Source organism: Peromyscus eremicus, chromosome 5 (genome assembly GCF_949786415.1).
Source record: "Peromyscus eremicus chromosome 5, PerEre_H2_v1, whole genome shotgun sequence".
Taxonomy (NCBI): domain Eukaryota; kingdom Metazoa; phylum Chordata; class Mammalia; order Rodentia; family Cricetidae; genus Peromyscus; species Peromyscus eremicus.
In genome coordinates this window covers 124,211,179-124,232,109 of record NC_081420.1, presented here as the reverse complement: position 1 = coordinate 124,232,109, position 20,931 = coordinate 124,211,179, and the positions used below count along the sequence as shown (strand labels likewise).

General features: G+C 54.5%; 2 protein-coding genes across 4 annotated transcripts; both read right to left on the bottom strand.

Annotated features, from left to right (window-relative positions):
- Window positions 1-81: 81 nt before the first annotated feature.
- Window positions 82-3,701, bottom strand: Ptger1 (prostaglandin E receptor 1). 3 transcript variants are annotated; one of them, XM_059264369.1, is made up of 3 exons: window positions 2,759-3,701; window positions 1,127-2,097; window positions 82-699 (listed from the first exon to the last, which is right to left on the bottom strand). In XM_059264369.1, exons 2-3 carry the CDS (start codon window positions 2,078-2,080, stop codon window positions 433-435), a joined length of 1,221 nt encoding a protein of 406 aa, XP_059120352.1. In that variant the 5' UTR covers window positions 2,081-2,097; window positions 2,759-3,701; the 3' UTR covers window positions 82-432. The 3 variants fall into 3 exon arrangements, with proteins under 3 accessions (XP_059120352.1, XP_059120351.1, XP_059120350.1); XM_059264368.1 differs by having other exon boundaries at window positions 3,145-3,698; XM_059264367.1 differs by lacking the exon at window positions 2,759-3,701 and having other exon boundaries at window positions 1,127-2,140.
- A 1,804-nt stretch (window positions 3,702-5,505) lies between these two features.
- On the bottom strand, window positions 5,506-19,491 carry Gipc1 (GIPC PDZ domain containing family member 1). Its single transcript, XM_059264365.1, has 7 exons — window positions 19,408-19,491; window positions 8,969-9,289; window positions 7,977-8,162; window positions 7,702-7,882; window positions 7,013-7,125; window positions 6,178-6,259; window positions 5,506-6,052 (listed from the first exon to the last, which is right to left on the bottom strand). The coding sequence occupies exons 2-7, from the start codon at window positions 9,254-9,256 to the stop codon at window positions 5,901-5,903; spliced, it is 1,002 nt and encodes a 333-aa protein (XP_059120348.1). The 5' UTR covers window positions 9,257-9,289; window positions 19,408-19,491; the 3' UTR covers window positions 5,506-5,900.
- Between the last annotated feature and the right edge of the window lie 1,440 nt (window positions 19,492-20,931).

Below are 20,931 nucleotides of genomic sequence, written 5' to 3'. Positions count from 1 at the left end.
GGAGAGCGTTGGGGTTTTCAGGCTGCAGTGGGTACAGGGTGTTGAGACTGTTAGGATAGTTAGGGACCAAAATGAGCAGAATGGTTGCAAGAGTCTATTGTGGCGGCAGCAGAGACAGGGAGTGAATCCAAAACCTTACTGCCTTTACGGGCAGCTCCAATCTCAGAACTAAGACTCAGCATTGTGCTCATGCTATTGGAGCTGCTGACCTGGGGACCCATCCCACCTCTGATATTTGGAACGTCCCGTGTGTCTGCGCCATCGCGTGGCCAACGTTAGAATTGTACTCGTCTGGGTGGAGCCTCTTGCACCAATGTGCTGTCACAGTGTGTGCTGCCGCCCCACAGGACGCATCGCCCATGGCACGCTGTGTTTGAGGCTCTCTATACCCTTGAACCCTGTGCAGTGGTTTGGCTTAGCTTCTGGGCACGTTCAGAGGTGGCTGAAGCCACTGTGCCGGGAGCTACGCAATGAACTGGCTTCCCAGGCACTCTTGGTTAGGCCCAGCTCGGTTGGGCCATCCTTAGCACCGGCCCTCAGGGGTAGGAGGCGAAGCAGTTGGCGCAGCACGGCCTGGCGCAGCAGGATGTACACCCATGGGTCCAGGATCTGGTTCCACGACGCGAGGCGCACAGCCAGAAAGAGCGGCCGCTGCAGGGAGCTAGAATTCCAGCCCCCGACGGCCAACACCACCAACACCTGCGAGAAAAGCAGGTGTGAGCAGTGGAGCCCATGTGAGAGAACGGGTGGGGTGTAAGGTTAGGATACCAGGGTGGGCTATGCAGGGCAAATACTGTGTGGGAAGGAGAGTGACTAAGCAAAGATCGTCAGTGAGTGCGGAGTCTAGCTAGAGAAGACCCGTTATACCAGCACACAGGACAGAAGAAAGGTCAAAAAGCCGGGGAGGAAGAAGGCTAGGAATGAATGAATGAAGTGGAAGGACGAACTGGACAGGCTTGAGTGGGTGGGAGTACGTTACAGAGATACAAAGAGGGCGAAGGTAGAGCCAGGGATAGCAGAGGGATAAGACAAACGGTTGGCTTTTTGTGCTGGCAGGGTCTTAAGGGGGCGGAGCCCAGGAGGGGGCAGGAAGGAGTGTGGCTTGAGGAGCGGTTGCGCCCCTCACCAGCAGAGGGCTCCAGCAGATGCACGACACCACCATGATGCCCACGAGCTGGCCCACCATCTCCACGTCGTGTGCGCGAACCCTACGCGCCGAGCTGCCGCCCCGGGAGCTGCGGAGGGTGGCGGAGGCTGAAGCGATGGAAGAGGCAGACGAGGTGGAGGCCAAGCGGGGTCCACGGGACCCCCAGCGCCGGCGATCATCGGGACCTGTGGTCTCACGGAGACGTCGAGAGCGGCGACGCCTCCAGCGGGCTCGCAGGAGCGCCAGGCCGCTGAGTGTATTGCACACGAGTGCCGCAAGGAGCGCGGCCAGGCCAAGGCCGGCGAAGAGGCCGGCAAGCAATGCCTGGCGCCAACCTCCAGGAGGCCCAAGGCTAATGAAACACCAGGTGCCAGGGTACTGTAGCTCGTAGCGACCCACATGTGCTAGCGGCAGCAGCGCCACTGCCAAAGCCATGGCGGCCAGCGTGGCCAGTGCCAGGCGTGCGTGGGCCACCGACACGCGCGCCGCGTGGAGCAGCGGCTGCGTGACACCCACGCAGCGCTCCACGGCCATGCCGCAGCCAAGCAAAAGTGGGCACAGGCCGAAGAAGACCATGCAGCCTCCCAAGAAATGACAGGCCCCGCCAGCAGGTGAACGTCCCGCAGCATACAGGCGAAGCACCAGCGCGCCCGGGATCACATGGCCTGCCAGGTCGATGGCCAGCAGGCTGGCAACGAACAACAAAAAGGTGGCAGCTGAGTGGCGCCGCCGCTGACGACCTGCAGCTTGTGCCAGCAGCGCCAGCGCCAGCACGTTGGACACTGCACCCAGGGTCATGGAGAAGATAGGCAGCGCTGGTGATGTGCTGGAATCGCCTACTGGTAGCACCGCAGATGTGTTGGGGAGCCTGGGTGTTGCACACGTTGTTGCCTCCTCGTCCACTAGGCTCGCGTTAAGCCCGCAGGGGCTCATATCAGTGGCCAAGAGGGCTAAGTAGATAAGAGGAGGGTGCAGTGAGGCTAGTGTCCCACCACCCATCACCAGGATCCATGTAACAATGTGGCCTCTGTGCCCAGGGCACCTCTACAGGACCCTGGCTGCTCCATTTCAGATCCCACTTCACCTTTCACTACTTCATCCCTTGTGCCTGACCTCACTCTGCCCCGGCATCGTCTTCTCTATCTACTGCTTTGGGGACTTGACAGACGTGGCAGAGGTCCTCAGTGTCTGTCCTCACCTCCCCCCCCCCCCAGCACATCAGATTCCTGGTCCATGGCCCCATGGAATAGATCCTGACCCACTTTTGATCCCAACTCCAACCTTCACCATGTCTGCCACCCCCCTTCCTTTTTTGTAAGTCTCCTTGGCTGGCCCCAGAACTGGCTGTGTAGACTATGCTGGCGTTAAAAGAGATCCCCCTACCTGTGCCTCCTGTGTCCTGGGATTAAAGGTTCACACCACCATGACCAGCTGTTGGTCACCTTTTAATCCTACCCTTGATGTCCCATGTCCCAACAGCTTCATTACTATAGCCCATCTTTTCCAATGTCCCTGCCTCCAGAGACCACTCTTGATCTCCAGTTTCATCTCTCCCCGAACAAGCCATCTCCGTACTTAAAGACTAATTTCTGTGCCCCAAGGTTGCTGTACCCTGTAGTGCATCCTCTTGCCTCCATGGTCTGTCCTCAGACCCCTACTTCCATGGACCCATCTCTGATCTCTTCGGTGCTCTTGAACTCCAAGGACCCACCTCTTTCCCCAGAGTCCCATGTCTGTTGCCAGAATTACACCTGTCTCCATGGCAATCTCAGCAGTATGACATTGCCTCATTCAGATGCCCACCCCATACTCCTATGTGAACCAGCCTCTGGCTTGTTCTTCGTTTTCTAGTTGAGAGGGCTAAAGCAGACCTAAGGGATAGACCGACAGCCTTGGGCTGAGAGCCATGAACACAGTGAGCCCAGGATGGCCACAGCCCATCTTTCAAAATGCTTTCCTTTTCCCTGCCTGTGGACCCTCAAGTCCCAACTTCTTACCCAGTGCTGCTCAGGATGCAGGGTCCCCATGGCCCGGAACTAGGATCCTGCTGCCTGCGCCAGCTGCTCCCTGGCTCCCGGCAGGCCGCTCCCTCTTCCTGGGGCGGCTCCTCGGCTCTGTGCCGCCTCCACCCGCACCCCACTGGCCTCCAGGGGCTGCTCCACCCTATGCATGTCTGCCCGCTAGGGCTGGGAGCCTTGAGTGGGCAAAACCTCTGCTGCTGGCAATGGTCAGGGCCACTTGGGCCCAGCTTCTTCCCGCCAGGGACTGAAGTTCTCTGAATTGGTCTGGAGTCTGTGACCCCCTCCTCTCATCAGGGCAGAAGCAAACCCCCACACCCTCACCCGGGCCTCTTGCCTGCCTCATTAATAAAGTGGATAAAATCTAAACACTGGAAAATGTGAGCATCGCCTGGGGCAGGCTGGGAGGTCTACGCACTCTCATGGGGGTGGGGTGCTGTCCCCATTGGGCTTGAGGATTTTGGAGCTGGCTGTGTGATGGGACCTGGTAATGCTGCCTGCCCTTAAGCCTTTGTGGATGTCACAGTGGGGGTGGAGGGGAGCAGCCCAGACCAGGCAACGGGGAGTCATCCTAGGAGAAAGGGAGGTGGCTGATCGCTCTGAGGAGCCAGGCTAGCATCTGCATCCTGTCTTAAGGTGGAGTAAGCAATTCTTAGGGCACCTGAGCCACATCCTGCACTCACAGCTACAGCCTCACTTTGTCTTGAGAAGGGGAGCATGCAGTGACATGCAGTCACTGTCAAGTCAGTCATGATGGCAAGTAAACACCAGGTAGCTCCCATCAATGCTGGCGTTAATACCCACTCCTTTAATGTTCCCAAATACAGACCCCTTGAAACTGATGCTCGCTCACACCTTAACATAGGGTGTAAATCTCACTTGGCACTGAAAGTCTGTTGCAGTCCTGGAGCACACTTCCTGGAGATACTCCCCCAAACCAATGCCCATGGGCACCCAGACCTTGTCCCACCTTAGCTACATAATCACGTCTCTAGACACTCTTTAAGACCTAGTTGTTTACCCGACCCCCAAATAAGGATACACCTGAGACCCATGCACACACTGGACACCGCTAGATGACCACACTCCACACCCCACAGCTCCCTGAAACTCAGAGGACCCAGTGCTTACCCATAGTGGTGACAACCCTGCTTCAACGTGGTTACCCATCATCCACTACTCATAGTTCCACTCAACAAAGCCACACATTCCCAGCTGCTCCCATCAGAGACTTGCAAGACCCCAATGGAGGACTTGAGGCATAATTCAGTGATAGAGCGCATTCCTAGCATGTGAGGCCATGGGTTCCACCGTAAGTACTGAAAAACGACCTCAGTGATCAGGGATAGCAAGTCATCCCGAGAGTGGCTGTCCACAGGGCTTGTGCACATAACTGTCTGGTATCCAGAGTACTCATCTCCTGCCTGGAGTCAGGGACCAGGCCTGCTCAGCCTTCCTGCAGTGACAGTCTCTGCTGCGCTCGCCCCCGAACATTCCTCCTGGGCACTGGAGAGGGACCTCTGGCCTGGCTTCCCTGCTCTAACTGCCTCCCTCCTCTCCAGGTCTGGCCAGGGTCCCACCCCACCCTTTCCTTGATCTCCCTAAATCCTAGGATGAAATGGACTGTCAAAACAAGCTTGGCAGGTTTATATCCCTGTGAAGCATTGTGCCATGGATGCCTGTGCCCAAAGCACAACCAGCCTCAACCAGGGTACCGCAATAGGGCAGCAGGCTTTGCTGCCTCCTCGTACGAGAGGGGCATGTGAGGCCTTGGTGAGTGGGGAACCAGGTCTGAACCTCAAGTAAGCCAGAATCTCCACCACTGCCTGGAAGCTAGATGGCCTAGAGCCAGGGGGAGGGGGCAGTGGGCCAGCCAACTCCTAATTCAATTTGGATCCAGGAGATAGATTTCAGCTGCTGCATTCTTTCCTTGGCCACCCCTCCTATCCCAAAGCCAAACAGCTCCCAGAGGAGTCTCTACATCCAGAGAGTGAGGGTATGGGGCCACCGCCTTGCTCACCCCTCCTCTGGCACTGGCTAAGGGCGATGCCGAAGGACCAGGGTTCATAGCAGTGCCCACTCAAAGGGAGGTAACAGAACCCCACTTAGAGGACTCCTCTCAGGTGGGAGATGCCAAGGGGACGGCTTTATTGCCTTTACTGGGGGGCTGTGCCCCCTTTCTACATTTCTGGTGTCAAGAAAGTAGGGAGAGTTAGGCGTGGTGGTGCACACCTTTAATCCCAGCACGGCAATGTAGAAGCAGGCAGATCTCTGTGAGTTGGAGGCTAGCCTGATCTACATAGTGAGTTCCAGGACAGCCAGGGCTACGTAGTGGTAGTGAGATTTTGTCTTGAAAAAACAAAGCAAAAAAGTAAAGTAGGGAGGTCATGACCCCAAACTGAGCTGAGGTCCAGGGAGACAGAGGGGCAGTTTGCCGGCTGACGGTGGAAAGTGTTGGGGACAGAGGTGGCTGCCCAGTGCTGGTCCCTCCCCATGCACTTACTCTACTGAGGTAGGTGGGGAACCCGGCAGGGGATGGCCGGGGACCCTAACCAGGCTGGGCACCGTGGTGATAGAGTGGGGCCAGGGCCACAGGCCACTTCTACCCCGTGCCATCCCCAGGCTGCTGCGTTATGTGCCTAAGCTGGATGCTCAGGTTGTGGCTGTGGCACCCGATCTGGAGGCCCCAGCCAGGCCACGCCCATGTTATCTCAAGGTCCAGGTCATTTCCAGTCTTAGTAGCGGCCAACCTTGGCATCCCCGATGGCTCCCCAGACATCAAAGACGAATTCGTCTGGGAATGCGAAGTCACCGAGCCGTTCATCCAGCGCCTCTGCCAGTTCATCTGGGTTCCTTTTGTCTTTTCCCAGCTCCACCATGGTGGCAGCTGTCAGAGAGGACAAAGATGGAGACACAGACACATGAGGGACGAAAGTGCTGCCTCACCTCAGCCTGGGTGCGCCCTGGAAGCCTGTTTGTTCCCACCCCCCAGACAGCGGGGCCCCCACTCACCAAGTTCTGTGTCTCTGATCCCCATGTAGCTCTCTAGCAAGTCATCCACTTTCTCAATGGCCTTTTCCTCAAAGGCCGATGGCTGTGGAGGAGGGGACAAGACAGCTGTACAGCAGTGTCAACAGAACTGCTGTGAGACACAGTGAATGTCTACAGTGCTGGGGACAGGACCCAGGGCCTCATGCATGCTAGATAGCAGCTCCACCAATGAGCTGCACCCCCAGCTATGTGTTTACGTTTATTAATTTTATGTGTAGGAGTGTTTTGCCCGCATGCATGTATGTGTACTAGGTGTGTGCCCATGGAGGTCAGAAGAGGACATTGGATGCCCTGGAGCTGGAGTTAATGGGTGGTTGTGAGCCACCTACTATGGGTGCTTGGAACTGAACCTGGGTCCTCTGCAAGAGCAACATGTGCTCTAAACCGCTAAGCCATCCTTCCAGTCCCAACATTCAGATATTATTATTCTTATTTTGAGACATTTTCTACGTTGCTCAAACTGGCTTTGAACACTAAACCCTCCTATCTCAGCTTCCCAGGTCTCTAGAATTACAGGTGCATGCCCACACTGGGCTGGCTTTCATATATTTTCTTTTTGGTGACAAGCTCTTGTGGTTTAAGTTGCCTGAGATTCCATGCCCGGCTGTAGTTTTTGTCTGTGTTCCTAATGTCCACTCTGATAAGGGGGTACTAAGACTTCTGCTTCACAGATAGGAAAACCAAGTCTCACTTGCCCAAGGAAGGTCCCAAAGCTGGGAGGAGGTAGACTTAAGCAGGCGTCCAGAGACCTTCAGGTAATAAGAACACTGTCACTGGCCAAAGGTGGTTCACTTACCAGATCCTCCACTGTGGCAGGGCCCCGGGATCGCAGCCTGAGGGTCCCTCGGCCAGTGCCCAGTTGTGGGCCCGAGCCAGGGTGGCCACCCGCTGAACGCTGGCTGATCATGTCTATGGGAATTTCAGCACAGTCAGTACAGTACAGGGCAGCTAGGCTTACATACCATCTCCAAGTTCTGCCAGATTCCAGGACAGGACTTGGCATGAATGGAGAGGGCAGTGGGGGTCAAGCATAAAAGAAGCGAGAGAAGAGAATCAAGGGCAGTTTCTACTTCTACTTGAAGGGGCGAGAGCTGGGAAGGGGTGGGTATAACTGCTGGGTCCCAGATCAGTCCTATCTACCCACACCAGGGGCGCCTCAGGCCAATTCCTCAGAGTTAGTGAAGCCAGGTAGAAACGGGGGCAGGACATGGGAGTTGTACAGGGCAGCCAAGCCTCACTTCTCCAGGCTGAGGGGGCTGGCCAGGGTTGGGGGCACTTGGCTGGGCTAATAGCTCCTGGAAGTTAGGTGTGGGGGCAACTTCCTTCAGGCTAGGCTGCCAGCCAGCACCCAAGTCTAGGGTAGGGTGGGGCTGTCTCCACTTTGTAGTGCAGGCTTGGGTGCCACCTGCTGGTGTTTCCCAGTACTGCAATCCACATTTTGAAGAGTTCAAGGTCATCCCTGTGGGTGGTCCAAGAATTGCTCACCAAAGGCTTTTCGAGGCTCTGTGAGTTTGAGGGTGAAGGTGCGGCCTCGGGGCAGTTCCTTGAGGAGCCTGGCAACTTCATAGTGCCGACAGCCCAGCAGGCTCTGCCCGTTGATGGCTTCAATCATGTCACCCACGCTGATGAGCTGGATGTGGTCTATCACACTGCCTTCCTTGATGCGCTGTGGAGGGGCAGGCATCAGCCCTGGAAGCTCCACCTTAGGTCCCATGACAGACCCTGACCACTGACTAAGGGTGTGCCACCCACCCGGGCACCTTAATGAAGGCATAGCCGGCCCCGTTGTCGGTGATGGTGAGCCCCAGCGCCTCCTCAGACTTGAACACTTCCACCTCTTTGCGCTGCCCCTTGACGTGGGCAAAGATGAAGTCCTCCAGTCCGATCTGGCCCCCTAGGAGCTTGTCCATATCCACTTTATGGGTGTTGAGGGTGCAGAACATCACCTGCAGAGGTGGGGCGAGATGCTCATCCCCCTCCTCTTGGGGGTCCCCTTTCCTAACACTTGGGAGAGGAGGGGAGTTCGGAAAAGATACCTATCCCAGGGCTTGGTGATACCCAGAGCCGGGGCAAGGACCACTAGTACATCAAATGTTACGAGTAGGATCTCTGTCCCGGTAAGAACTCAGTGCTAGCTTGGTACACAGTGAGCACTCAATAAATGCTGAGGAATGAATGAAGGAGTCTAGATTCCCACCTAGCCTTCCACCTGTCTCCACTTGATGCTCAGCCCCACTGTTACCCTCACTGTGGCTTCTCTGCTTCTATCTTGGGGTCATGCCTCCAGTGCATCATGGAGAAATATGAGCTGCTCCTGACCTCCAACTCCCATAGTGCTCTAGGGCACAGGCCTCTTAATGCCTCATAGAAATCCAGCTACCACATGTGGCCACCAACCACCCCGCAACCTACCAGGCTACTCCAGACATGATGGGAAATCAGCACCTGCAAACCCCCCCCCCCCAACCTACTAGGTTACAAGCCTCTCAAGGCCTGATGGGAAACCCATTCCCACATACCTACTGGCGTACAAGTCTCTCAAGGCCAGATAGGAACTCAGTATCCTGCTGCAGCCATACCTCCTAGATTCAGGGGCTGCCTGCCAGCGGGGAACATGAGCACCTGAGCCCCAGCTCACAAGAATGCAAGTTCAGGCCTGTGGCTTGCTATCAGGGGACCCCGGCCCCACTGGTACCTCAGCAGCTGCCCAGGCCTGTGGCTGGCTCTCAGGGGACCCTGGCCCCACTTGTACCTCAGCAGCTGGTAGTCGGAAGGCCTCAGCGATCTTGCCATACAGCTCCTTGACATTGGTGAAGCCCTCGATGCGGCCCGTGGGGCTACCGTGGGCCAGCTGGGTATGGAATACGAGGCGAGGGCGGAGGGCAGCAGGAGGTGGGGGCAAGCCCATCTGGGATTCCCCTGCTCCACTTCCACCCAGGGGCCCGGGTTCCCCCACTCCCAGTCCGCTCCGGCCTGGCTCCGCCTCTTCATTTTCCACCAGAGGTGGTGCCTTTTTCCGCCGCCCCAGTCCCAGTGGCATGAGCAGCCGGAAGTGGGGACCCGGCCAGGAGACCTGCAGAAAGAGAAGTGGGCTTCATGCTCTGAGTAACAACAGCCTCGGGTGCCACCACAGGATACCAACACTAACCAATATTGTCCTGTTTTGCAGAGCAGGCATCCTTAACCCAGGGGCCTGGTGCAGGCTGATGCTCCCCCACTGAGCTTTAAACCAGCCCTGATGACATGACTCTGGGCTCCCAGGCACAGGGTTCCGGGCACCTCCAGAATCCTGTCACACCTGTGTTGTGTTTGCACTCTGCTGAGGGTGTACTTTCTTTTCCCCACACTTAGCTAGTGCTGGGCCACAGAGCTGCAGCCCCTCCCATGCACCAGAATCAGCTCTACAGACTCAACTCTATGGAAACTCTTGATCCATTGTATTATTTAAGGGGTAATAACAAAAAACTCTGTCCATGTTCAGCACAGGTGCAAGGCTCTCCCCGAATCCACCAATTCTCCTTCCTTCCTCCATACTGGGGTTAGATTTTGGTCATGTACCTGTGTACCCACGCTACATGCCTAGACTGCTTCTTTTTATTTTGAGACATTTATCTCTTAGTTGCTCAGGTGATCCTTGAACCTACAATCTTCCTGCCCAGCCTCCAGAGTGGCTGGGATTACAGGCATATGCCAGCACGTCTGCCTGACCCGGGTGTGCTCCATCTGCAGTGGACTCGAGCTGGGCATCCACAACAAATGGAAGGTAAAGGGCTGACTCTACATAGAACCCAGATGCTGGGGTGCAGTTCAGTGGAGGATCACAGGCTAAAAAGCCCCAGGTCTGACCCCAGCACCAGACTGAAGCTTCACCCCCACAGCAGTAATCACAACAGCTGACACCTATTACAGCCCCACACCACCTGCTGTGTGTGACCTCATTCAATCCTCATTCAAGAGCTCCTTAATGCCTCCTGCTCTAGCCACGCCCACTTAAACAGATAAGTGAAGGGAGGACACAGTGCTGGTACCTCCCTTGGTTTTTCATTTCTGAGACAGGGTCTCACTCTATAGTCCAGGCTGGCCTAGAACTCACAACCTCCTGCTCTCCGCTTCCTTTCATTTTTCTATCAGCCGCGATCATTAATGCTATGTGCAAAAAACTTCTTAGTCTTTGGCTGGGGAGACGACTCAGTCAGCAAAGTGCTTCTAAGCAATGGAGTTCGATCCCCAGAATTTACATAAAACTCAGGTATGGTAACATGCACTTGCAATCCCAGAGCTGGAGAGAGGATCCCCAGTGCTCAAACCAGCCTAACCTACTTGGTGAGTCCCAGGTGAGAGCCTGTCTCAAACACCAAGGTGGGAGGGAGACTGGCAAGATGGCTTGGTGGGCCAAAGCAGTTGCCACCGGGCCGCGGAGTTTGGTGCCCTGGACCCACATGGTAGGACATGCAGGCTGTCATCCAACCTTCACGTGTAACTGTCCCATGTGTGCCCACACATGCGTACGCACATGGAAGAAACAACAGATCAATAATAAAGCACACCGCAGAGGAAACCAACCCTGGGACAGGGCAGGCTGATGACTAGCTCTGCCAATGAGTTCTAAGAGGAAGTAACATGTGACACATCCCCACAGAAACATAACTACTGGAGCAAAATTCTCCCGCGCCATATAGCTCCTAGAGAGCATGACCAGCAAGAGCTGACACGGTGGTACCGTCACCAGGCTGGGTGGGTCTTTAGTGACAGTAAGTGTGGTGGTCTGCATGGGAATGCTCCCATAAGCTCATACATTTGAATGTTTGGTCTCTGGCTGACAGGACTGTTTTGAGAAGGATTAGGTGTGACCTTGTGGAGCAATGTGTTTAGAGGGTAGGCTTTGAGGTGTCAAACACCCGTGCCAGGCCCAGTCTCTTTCTCTCTGCCTCCGAACAGAATATGCTCCGGCACCATGCCTGCCTGCCTGCCGCCACGCTCTCTGCCACGATGCCCATGGACGTGCCCTCTGAAACTGTAAGCAAGCCCTTAAATAGTGCTTGCTCTGCTAAGTTGCCTTGGTCATGGTGTCACCTCACAGCAGCAGAACAGTGACTAAGACAGCATGTATGGGTTCTGACAAGGTGCAATGTATGTGCAGCAAGAGCATAAGTACCAGCCAGGCACAGGGGTGCAGCATGGATTCAGACTGAGGTAGGACTGTCATGAGCTTGAGGCCAGGCTGGAGTACAAGGTGACTACTGTCTGAAAAGCAAGGACCAGGGAGTTTAGTGGGTAAAGCTCAGTGTAAGTATGAAGACCTAAGTTCAAATCCCCAGAACCCACGTAGCACCAGATAATGTGATAATCCCAGCGTTCTTACAGTGAGAGGTGGAGACAGAGGGCTGAGAAGTTTATGGGCCAGCTAGTCTGGTATGTGGACTCTGCCTCCAACAAGGTGAAAATTGAGGGCCGAGGTTGTCCTCTGACCTCCACATAGGTGCCAGGGCACACACGTGCCTGAGTGTTGGGTCGGGTCAGATTTAGTAGCCAACACCTTCACCTGCTGAGCATAAAAGTGGCCCTGTACCTGTCTTCATCCTTTTAAGAACATATTGTACATACACACACGTGTGAAGCTGAGTACTCAGAAGGCAGAGGCAGGTGGATCTATGTGACTTCAAGGCCAGCCTGATCTAGAGTTCCAACCACAGCTGTATAGAGAAATCCTGTCTCACTGTACCCCACCCCTGCCAAAACAAGTGTGGGCCACCATGTTTATTTTTTAGTGTGTGTCCCTGTGCTCAGGTCAAAGGACGCCACATGGTATTCTCTATCACTTTCCACCTATTCCTTTTTCTTTTTTCTTTGGCTAGTCTGGCAGCCATCAAGCCGCAGCAATACTGGTCCCGGGATCAGAACTCCGGTCTTCACACTTGAGCAGCAACTATCTATCTCTCCAGCCCCTCCCCCTTTCCTTCTCGCAAACAAACTATTTGGGGTAGAACTATATTTATGCACTTGTTTTATTCATTTTTACTTATTGATTTGATTGTTTTGCTTTTTTTTCTTTTGTTTTTTTCAAGACAGGGTTCTGTGTAACAGTTCTGGCTGTGCTGGAACTCACTTCATAGATCAGGCTGGCCTCAAACTCAGAGATCCACCTGCCTCTGCCCTTCTCAGTGCTGGGATCAAAGATGTGTACCACCACTACCCAGCTTTATTTTATTTTGAGTCAGGGTCTTGCTTTATTGTCCAGCTTAGTCTTGAGTTCTGGTCCAGTAATGCTCCTGCCTCAGCCTACGAGCAGCTTGGCCTACCAGCGTCTGTTACCATGCTCAGGCCTATTCTATTTTAAGAAACCAGACCCTTGACTAGGAACACCACACCCAGTTGCAGGTTGTTTACTATGCTGCAGACACAGTGGGTATTAAGGTGGCCAATGGGGTGAACCCCTACCCACAGCTGCCTGCTGGGCTGTCCCCTGCTGTGCCCTGCGCCTCTGGAAGAAAGCTATCTTTCTGATTACTTACAAGAGGTACAATAAGCCAGCTGGAGCGGACCGTCCACTGAGAACTGTGTGGTGCTGGAGCAGGGAGCGTGGCCCCAGCGGCAGAGAAAGAAGCTTGGCACGTGAGAAGCCCTGGGTCCCATCTTTAGAACACCCCCACCTGACCTCCCACACACAAACATCTGTGATAAGAATGTTCTAGGTAGATGGGAACAGTACAAAGGCCCTGAGGTAAAGTAGTTCACACTCAGCACATCTTTAAGTGTGGCTGGAGGGAGTGGGGGAGGGAGGAGGAGGCAGAGCCTTCCTTCTGGTAGTGCTGGGATGGACCCAGGCCTCTGCACACAGGTAAACAATCACTGAACCACACCCAGCCCGACTTCATTTTCAAGTCACATGTTAAAGCAAAAAAAGCCACATGCTCACTCAAGGGTGTCTGATTTTTAATTCCTTGAGGAAGCTCCTTGGCCTTGACAACTAGCCACAGTGACATTTCACCCACCTCACCGGGGATCATGTAGCCCAGGCTGGCCTCAAACTTGCTATGTATCTTCCTGAGTGCTGGAAACACGGATGTACATCAGCACTCCTGGCTCAGTCCATCTCATCATTTTGAGCAGGGTCACACCAGTGGCGCAGGCTTGCCTTCAACCCCTGACCTTCTTCTTCAGTCTCCCACGCCCTAGGGACTTCTTGTGCTCTGCAGCTTCTCCCTCCTGACAGTTGGCTGGAGCACACCTTCCTGAGAGGGCTTCCTGCTCAACCCACCATGCATTCCTCTTCTGACCCACGTGCTCCATTCCCACCCCACTCACCTACACTACAGCTGCCTGCTTTTCAGGCGCCCTCTACCCTGCAGTTTCCTGTCAAGACAGCAGCTACAATGACCCTCATGTCACTTCATCCTCTGCTCTGCTCTCCCAGGAATCCCACTGTCACCCCTAACTTTTTTGCCCCACACCCGACTTTATAGCTCCTTCCCATCAGCCACTGGGGCCTCCTCCATAGGATCACAGTTAGGCCAGAGCTGCCGCAGGGCCTTCGCACTGCTCCTCTCCTCTCTCTGTACCCTCCTTACCTCCTTCAGCTGGGATGGGTATCTTATGTCTTTGTCCACTGTCTGCTGAGGGGAGAGATCTGTGTGTCACTAGTGATGGCACTGAGCAGCCACAGATAAGCCATGTTGATGAGTGAGTGTCCTGTGTGGCTGAGGGAGGAAGGCAGGACTGGCCATCTCCCAGGACAGCACAAGCCCCACCCCATGGCCCTCACCTGTTCCGGGCAGTGCTGGGCAGGGAGACACCACCTGACTTCTTGCTGTAGGCCTGCTCTTGCACTTGACGAGTCAATGGTGCCAAGCCCCCTTTACACATTTGTGACGCTCCTGATGGGCTTTTCAGTGGGCTGCCTGTTGTTAACCTATGTCATTTACATTTACTGTTTGTATGGATGCACACTCAGTGTGTGTGTCAGCCCGAGAACATGCCTGAGTCACTTCTTTGCCTCCACCGTGTGGGTCCTGGAGGGCACAGCCAGCTCTTCAGGTTTGGGGGCGAGCGCCTTAGCCACTGAGCCATGCCTCCTCCAAAAGACTGCATTTTGTATTATGTGTATAGGTAGGAGTCTGCGTGTGGGTCTGTGAGCCAGGAGCCTGCAGAGGACAAAGGCACCGATCCCTTCAGTATGGAGTTACAAGCAGTCGCAAGCCACCCATGGGTGCTGGGAACCAAACTCAGGTCCTCCAGAAGAACAGCAAGCACAGCCATGTCTCCAGCCCTTACCGTGCTCCGTGGGCACGTGCTCATTCATGCCCACAGATGTGTGGCACATGTGGAGGTTAGAGGTCAACCTTGGGTACTGGCCCTCAAATGTCATCACTTGACTTAAAAAAAAAAAAACACAAAAAAAAACCAATTACTGGGGCTGGAGAGGTGGCCCAGTGGTTACAGCACTGCCTACTCTTCCAAAAAACCTGGGTTCTGGGCTAGAACCTGCCAGGCGGTGGTGGCGCACTCCTTTAATCCCAGCACTTAGGAGGCAGAGGCAGGCGGATCTCTGTGAGTTCAAGGCCAGCCTGGGCTACAGAGTGAGTTCCAGGCGCAAAGCTACACAGAGAAACCCTGTCTCGAAAAACAAAAAACAGTCTAATGCCAGAACCCGCCAGAACCCACATGAAGCTAAGAGCTGACTCCAGCTCCAGCTCCGAGGAGGAGCTGACACCCTCTTCTGCCCTGTGTGCGCAGACATGCATGCAAGCAAATATTCAAACACATAAAATAAAAAAAATTTACTTTGAGGCTAGGCTGACCAACATAATAAGTTCTAGGACGAGAGCTACATAATGAGACCCCATCTCAAAGAGAAAAAAAGTCACTTCTATTTATTGTGTGCATGCGTGTTGCCGGTGTGCAGAGGCTGTGGGAGTCAGTCCTTTGCTCCTGCCATGTGGGTCTGGGGATCAGACTCAGGTCACGGCTTGATGGCCACCTGCTCAGTCATCTCTCCAGTGCGCCACTCCTTTTGTACTGGGAATTGAACTCAGGGCCTCAGACATGCTAGGCAAAGGCTCTACCACTAAGTTATAGCCCATGTCCCCAGCACCACTTTGTCTTTTTGAATCAGGGTGTCTCCTGGGCCTGAGCTCTCCAATTAGGCTGGCCGGCCAATGAGCCCCATAGGTCTTCCTGTTTATGTCCCCAGTGCTGGGGTAACAAGGCCCAGCATTGTCATGTGGGTTCTGACTGTCAAATTCAGCTGGCACAGCGAGCCCTTTACCGAGTGAGCCATCTCCACAGTCTGCATGGCCCTTGCATGGTTTTCTTTTGCTTTGCTTTTCTAAGGAGGGTCTCCTCGTGCAATACAGAATAGCCTCAAACTGAAGATCTTCCTGCCTCCACCTCCCATGTCCTGGGATAACAGGCCTGCTCCACACCTGGCTGGCTGGCTTTACTTGGATGACCTTTTTATTATTGATTTGTGAGAACTCTTTATATATTCTGGGCACTAGTCTTTTACTGGTTCCTTCATCTCTCTGTCCACAGTTCTGTATCCTAGTATACTACAGTCACTCACTGGCTATTTGACAAAGGTAAACTGAAATGAATTACATAGAACTGTCCTCTAAAATTATGTCACCACATTCAATAGTAGAGAGCAGCAGCAGTGGCGGAACCTCCCTGGTACACTCTTTTGATCATCATATTCCTTGTTTTGTTTTCTCTGTGTAGCCCTGGCTGTCCTAGAACTTGCTCTGTAGACCAGGCTGGCCTTAAACTCCAAGATGTGCCTGTCTATGACTCCTGAATGCTGGGATTAAAGGCGTGCACCATCACTGCCCAGTTTAGGCCAAGTGTCTTAACCACTCTGAGCTCAAAGGAAACCATATATGTGCCTGGGACAGTTCCCAGAATATTGGGGGTGTGTAAGTGCATGTGTGGGCCTGGGACAGCTCTCAGAACACTATTAGGGGGTGTGTAAGTGCATGTGTGTGCCTGGGACAGCTCTCAGAACACTATTGGGGGTGTGTAAGTGCATGTGTGTGCCTGGGACAGCTCTCAGAACACTATTAGGGGTGTGTAAGTGCATGTGTGTGCCTGGGACAGCTCTCAGAACACTATTAGGGGTGTGTAAGTGCATGTGTGTGCCTGGGACAGCTCTCAGAACACTATTGGGGGTGTGTAAGTGCATGTGTGTGCCTGGGACAGCTCTCAGAACACTATTGGGGGTGTGTAAGTGCATGTGTGGGCCTGGGACAGCTCTCAGAACACTATTAGGGGGTGTGTAAGTGCATGTGTGTGCCTGGGACAGCTCTCAGAACACTATTGGGGGTGTGTAAGTGCATGTGTGTGCCTGGGACAGCTCTCAGAACACTATTGGGGGTGTGTAAGTGCATGTGTGTGCCTGGGACAGCTCTCAGAACACTATTAGGGGTGTGTAAGTGCATGTGTGGGCCTGGGACAGCTCTCAGAACACTATTGGGGGTGTGTAAGTCTTGATGCACCCCCTTTCCTCCCTGTCTTGGAACCCCACACCCCAGCCTCCTCTCTGTCTCTGTACATGTTTACGGCTCTGGAGTGACTAGTGCCGCAGACCGAGACAGTATGGCGGCCTGGTCAAGTTCCATCCTTGACACTCACCAGTGACACAGACAAAGCCAAGTGCTTAGCTTTATGAGGCCCCAGTTTCCTCATGTGAGAATCTGGCAGAGTTCATGTCTCTCGGGGTACTTACGGGACTCCACAGACTGTGCTGCATGTGACCTGCTCAGTACTTTAGTGCACCACGTCAGGAAGTGAGTGTTATTTGCAGTCAAAGAGACAGAAGCTAGAGGCTTTCATCTGCTAGGAAGGCACTCCACTGCTGACCTCACCCCTCCCTGCTGGAGTCTCGGCAGCGCTAAACTGACCCACACCTCCAGACTGCTCCAGTCTGTATTACTGTTACATCCTTCCTTCCCTGGCCCAGGAGCAACCCAGTTCCTCTGCCTGGCAAGGCCTATTCCTGACTTCTCCAGGCAGCTGGCTTGCCCCAGCCCATGGGAGTTGCTCCACAGGACTCAGGCCTATGAACTTAACTGTATGCTACCCTAACAGAGCTCATCTCCCAACGTCCCAGCTGTTATTTATCTTTGTGTCCCCCCCCCCCCCCCCAGCTGAGGACCGAACCCAGAGCCTTACGCTTGCTAGGCAAGCGCTCTACCACTGAGCTAAATCCCCAACCCTGTGTCTCTATTTTTTAAGTTATTTTATTTTATTTTTATTTTGTGTGTATGAGGGCTTTGCTGCATGTCCACCTGTGCACCACTTGGGTGCCTGGTGCCTGAAGAGGTCAGAAAGAACTGCAGTTAGAGACATTTGTGAACCACCATGTGGGTGCTGGGAACCGAACTCCTAGCATGCACTCTCTGAGCCTGTGTCTATTTTAAAATGCAAACCAGAGCCGGGCGTGGTGGCGCACGCCTTTAATCCCAGCACTTGGGAGGCAGAGCCAGGTGGATCTCTGTGAGTTCGAGGCCAGCCTGGGCTACCAAGTGAGTTCCAGGAAAAGGCGCAAAGCTACACAGAGAAACCCTGTCTCGAAAAACAAAACAAAACAAAACAAAAAATGCAAACCAGGTGGCATCACTCATCTATCTCTGTCCTTACAAAGGGATCTCACCGGATAGGAGAAAACTCGAAAAATAAAAAAATGTGTCCTGTGTACCAGGCACCCCAAACTTCTATAGAATCCATCTCTAGCTTCATCTAGTCTATACTTTGCTCTGTCTGGGGTGTGTGTGATCTCCCCCTGCCCAGTGATGCTCAGGATCTGCAATGGCTGCCCATGTTAACTTGTTGCCTGTTCCCCACCAGAATGAGAATTCTGTCCTGCATTTGGAGGACAGTCCCCTCCAAGCAAAATATGGTGCCTGGCACAGGGCTGCTTAGTATTTGTAGGTGATGGGGGTGTAGCTCAGAGGTAGAGCACCTGCCTGGCATGTGAGGCCTCGGGTTCCACAAGGGCTGAACTGTAGAATGAATGTCTTATAGCCCTGACCGTGGCCCAAGCCTCACCAACATGACTGCTAGAGAGCTTTGAGCACCTCCCCGCTGTTTGCAGGAGCTGAAGGGAAGTGGGTTGGATGGATTTCCGGAGTCCAGCGCTCTCATCCCAAGAAGGGCCTAAAACTTAGCAACCCGCAGTCACAGAAAAGCTAAGTGGGAGGAGCAGGAAGTAGGGAAGGGGGTTCCTGGGGCTCAAATAACAGCCTGGCTTAGGGGACACTACACCTGCTCCTCTGTCGTCTCTCCCTCCTAACCCCCAGCACAGTACTGCTTTGGGGAGGAGGGCGGGGAGGCCTCTGATTCATTCTTGAAAAACCGGATCCTGAAGGTTTCATCTCTCCAGTGTTTCCGGGGCGGGGGCTAGGGGCGTGAACGCACCGCTTGCCCGGTGCTTGCCCTGTCTTGGCCGCCGTAGCCCCGCTCCCGAGACACCCAGCCTCTACACTCCCAGTCATCTCTCTCCGCAGTAAAGAGTGACAGGGTAGACGGAGAGGGAATGCGATGAAAGGGCCCACGGTGTTTGGGCCTTGCCTCTCCAGCTCAAGAGAAGGGACACGAGAGCAACTTGGAAGCTGTCTAGTGACCTGTGGGCGCGGGGAAGGAAGCAAAACCCAGCAGGTGCGGCTCCGAAGTGACTATGGAGGCGGCGGTGTGCAATGCGTGCAGGGTTGGTCAGGGACGATCTCTGCGACTAGTTTCTGGACCCAAAGGCATGGGTCCCTCATCCCCACCCGCCACTTACTAGCTGTGTGACCTGGAGTGAGACACTCCACCTCTCTGGCCCTGATGCCTCACTTCTAAAAGAAGTTAACAGCCCCTCCCAGGAGGCTGTTTTGATTCAGTGCTGTGCACCATAAGCGTCTGACGAGGAAGCGCTGGGTCCGGGCTAGCGAGGGGGGGATTCAAACTATTGCTGCGGTTGTTCTCGTTATCCGGACCTGGGTGGTCTCGGTGCCCCCGCGGCCAGCTTCTGGGCAGGGGCCGGGGAGGGGTCGGGACCCACCACCAACAGGGAGCGTCCCGGGAGCAGAGGGCAGGGCGGCCCGCAGGCCCCGGCCAGCGGGGAGGGGTCCGTGTTTGGGGTCCCGACGCGGCCAGCCCCACCCCGCCGCCACGGCTCCACGCCCGGGAGGCCGCCCCCGGCCGGGGGACACTCACCTGCGCCGCCGCCACCCCGCGCGCCCGGTTCGGTCCTCTGGAAACTCCGCCCGGCTTCTCCCTCGGCCTCCGGTACCTGGGCGGGGCCGGCGCCCCGAGCGGACCAATCAGCGGCGGCCGCCTGCACTCGCGGCCAATGGGCGCCTGCCGTCGGAACGCTCCGAGGGATCCCTCCGCCGCGCCTCGGCCTCCCCCCACACCGTGCGCGCAGTGGTCCGACCTCACTTGGTCTAAATGGCGGCGGGCTGAACCATTGCGGGGCTGCGCGGGTGGGCGGACGGGTGGACGGGGCGGGAGGTGGCAGTAAAAGTCAGATGACGGGGTTTGGAGGACTGCGCTCAGCGTCCAGGAAAGCAGGATCTTTGGGAAGTCAGCGAGGGGGCCGAAAGCAACCCCCCAGCCCAGCTTCCTTTCAGAAAGATGCTTTGATTCCAGGGAGTGGGCCATAGTGAATGGGGAGGGTCCCGCGTGTCTCTGCTTCTTCCACCCCACACAATAGACAAAGGCAATCGTGCATTCATTCAGTCTTTCAGTCTTTAAGTGCCCTTGCCTGGTACCAGGCTCGGTCCTGGCTCTACTGACACATGGGTGGAGATATAGGGTGTATAAAGGCTCCGAAGCTGCACAGAGAGCTACAGAGCGCTTGGCTAGCAAAGCTGTGTAAGAAGACACTATGGAGCATATTTTAACAATCGATTTATCAGTTGAGCACCTACTGTGCAGAATCATAGATGGTGACCAACCAGTGCAGGCCTCTACTCTCCTTCTTCTCCTCCTTTCCCCCCATCCGTCCCCCCACCCCATCCCCCGTGTAACAGCCCTAGCTGTCCTGGAACTCTCTCTGTAGACCAGGCTGGCCTCGAACTCACAGAGATCTGCCTGCTTCTGCCTCCCAAGTGCTGGGATTAAAGGCGCGCGCCACCACCGCTAGGCTAAAGAAACTGAGTTTCTCTTTCTTTAGGTGTTCTAAGGTTGAGCCTTGTCAGAGTTCCTCCTCCTCTTGTGCTGGGAGTCAAACCGTGTGCTTGTGCATGCTGGTTATGTGCCCAAGGTTGAGCCACTGTAGCCAGACTTTCCTTTGGGCCCCCAGCTCATAAAAAACGACACAGAGACGACTTATTAATTACGAAAGTTTGGCCTTAGCTTGGGCCTTTTCAAACTAGCTCTTATAACTTAAATTAACCTGTTTCTATTAATCTGCATTCTGTCACATGGCTCAGTTACCTCTTCTCTGTACCATGTGTCCAACTTCAGTGTCTTGCTGGCATCTCTGCACACTCAATTCTTCCCGAGTTTCTCTCTCCACGGAAGTCCCACCTATTCTCCCGCCTAGCTATTGGCCATTCAGCTGTTTATTAAACAAATCACAGTGACACATCTTCACACAGTGTAAACAAATATTTTGCAGTAAGCCACTGTCACTGGTGGATTCTAGGCTGACAGTCTACCTGCAAACCATGTCTCCTACTCGCCTTTCATGGTTTATCTCCATATAACTCTTGAGTTTATTGTGGGCACACCTTG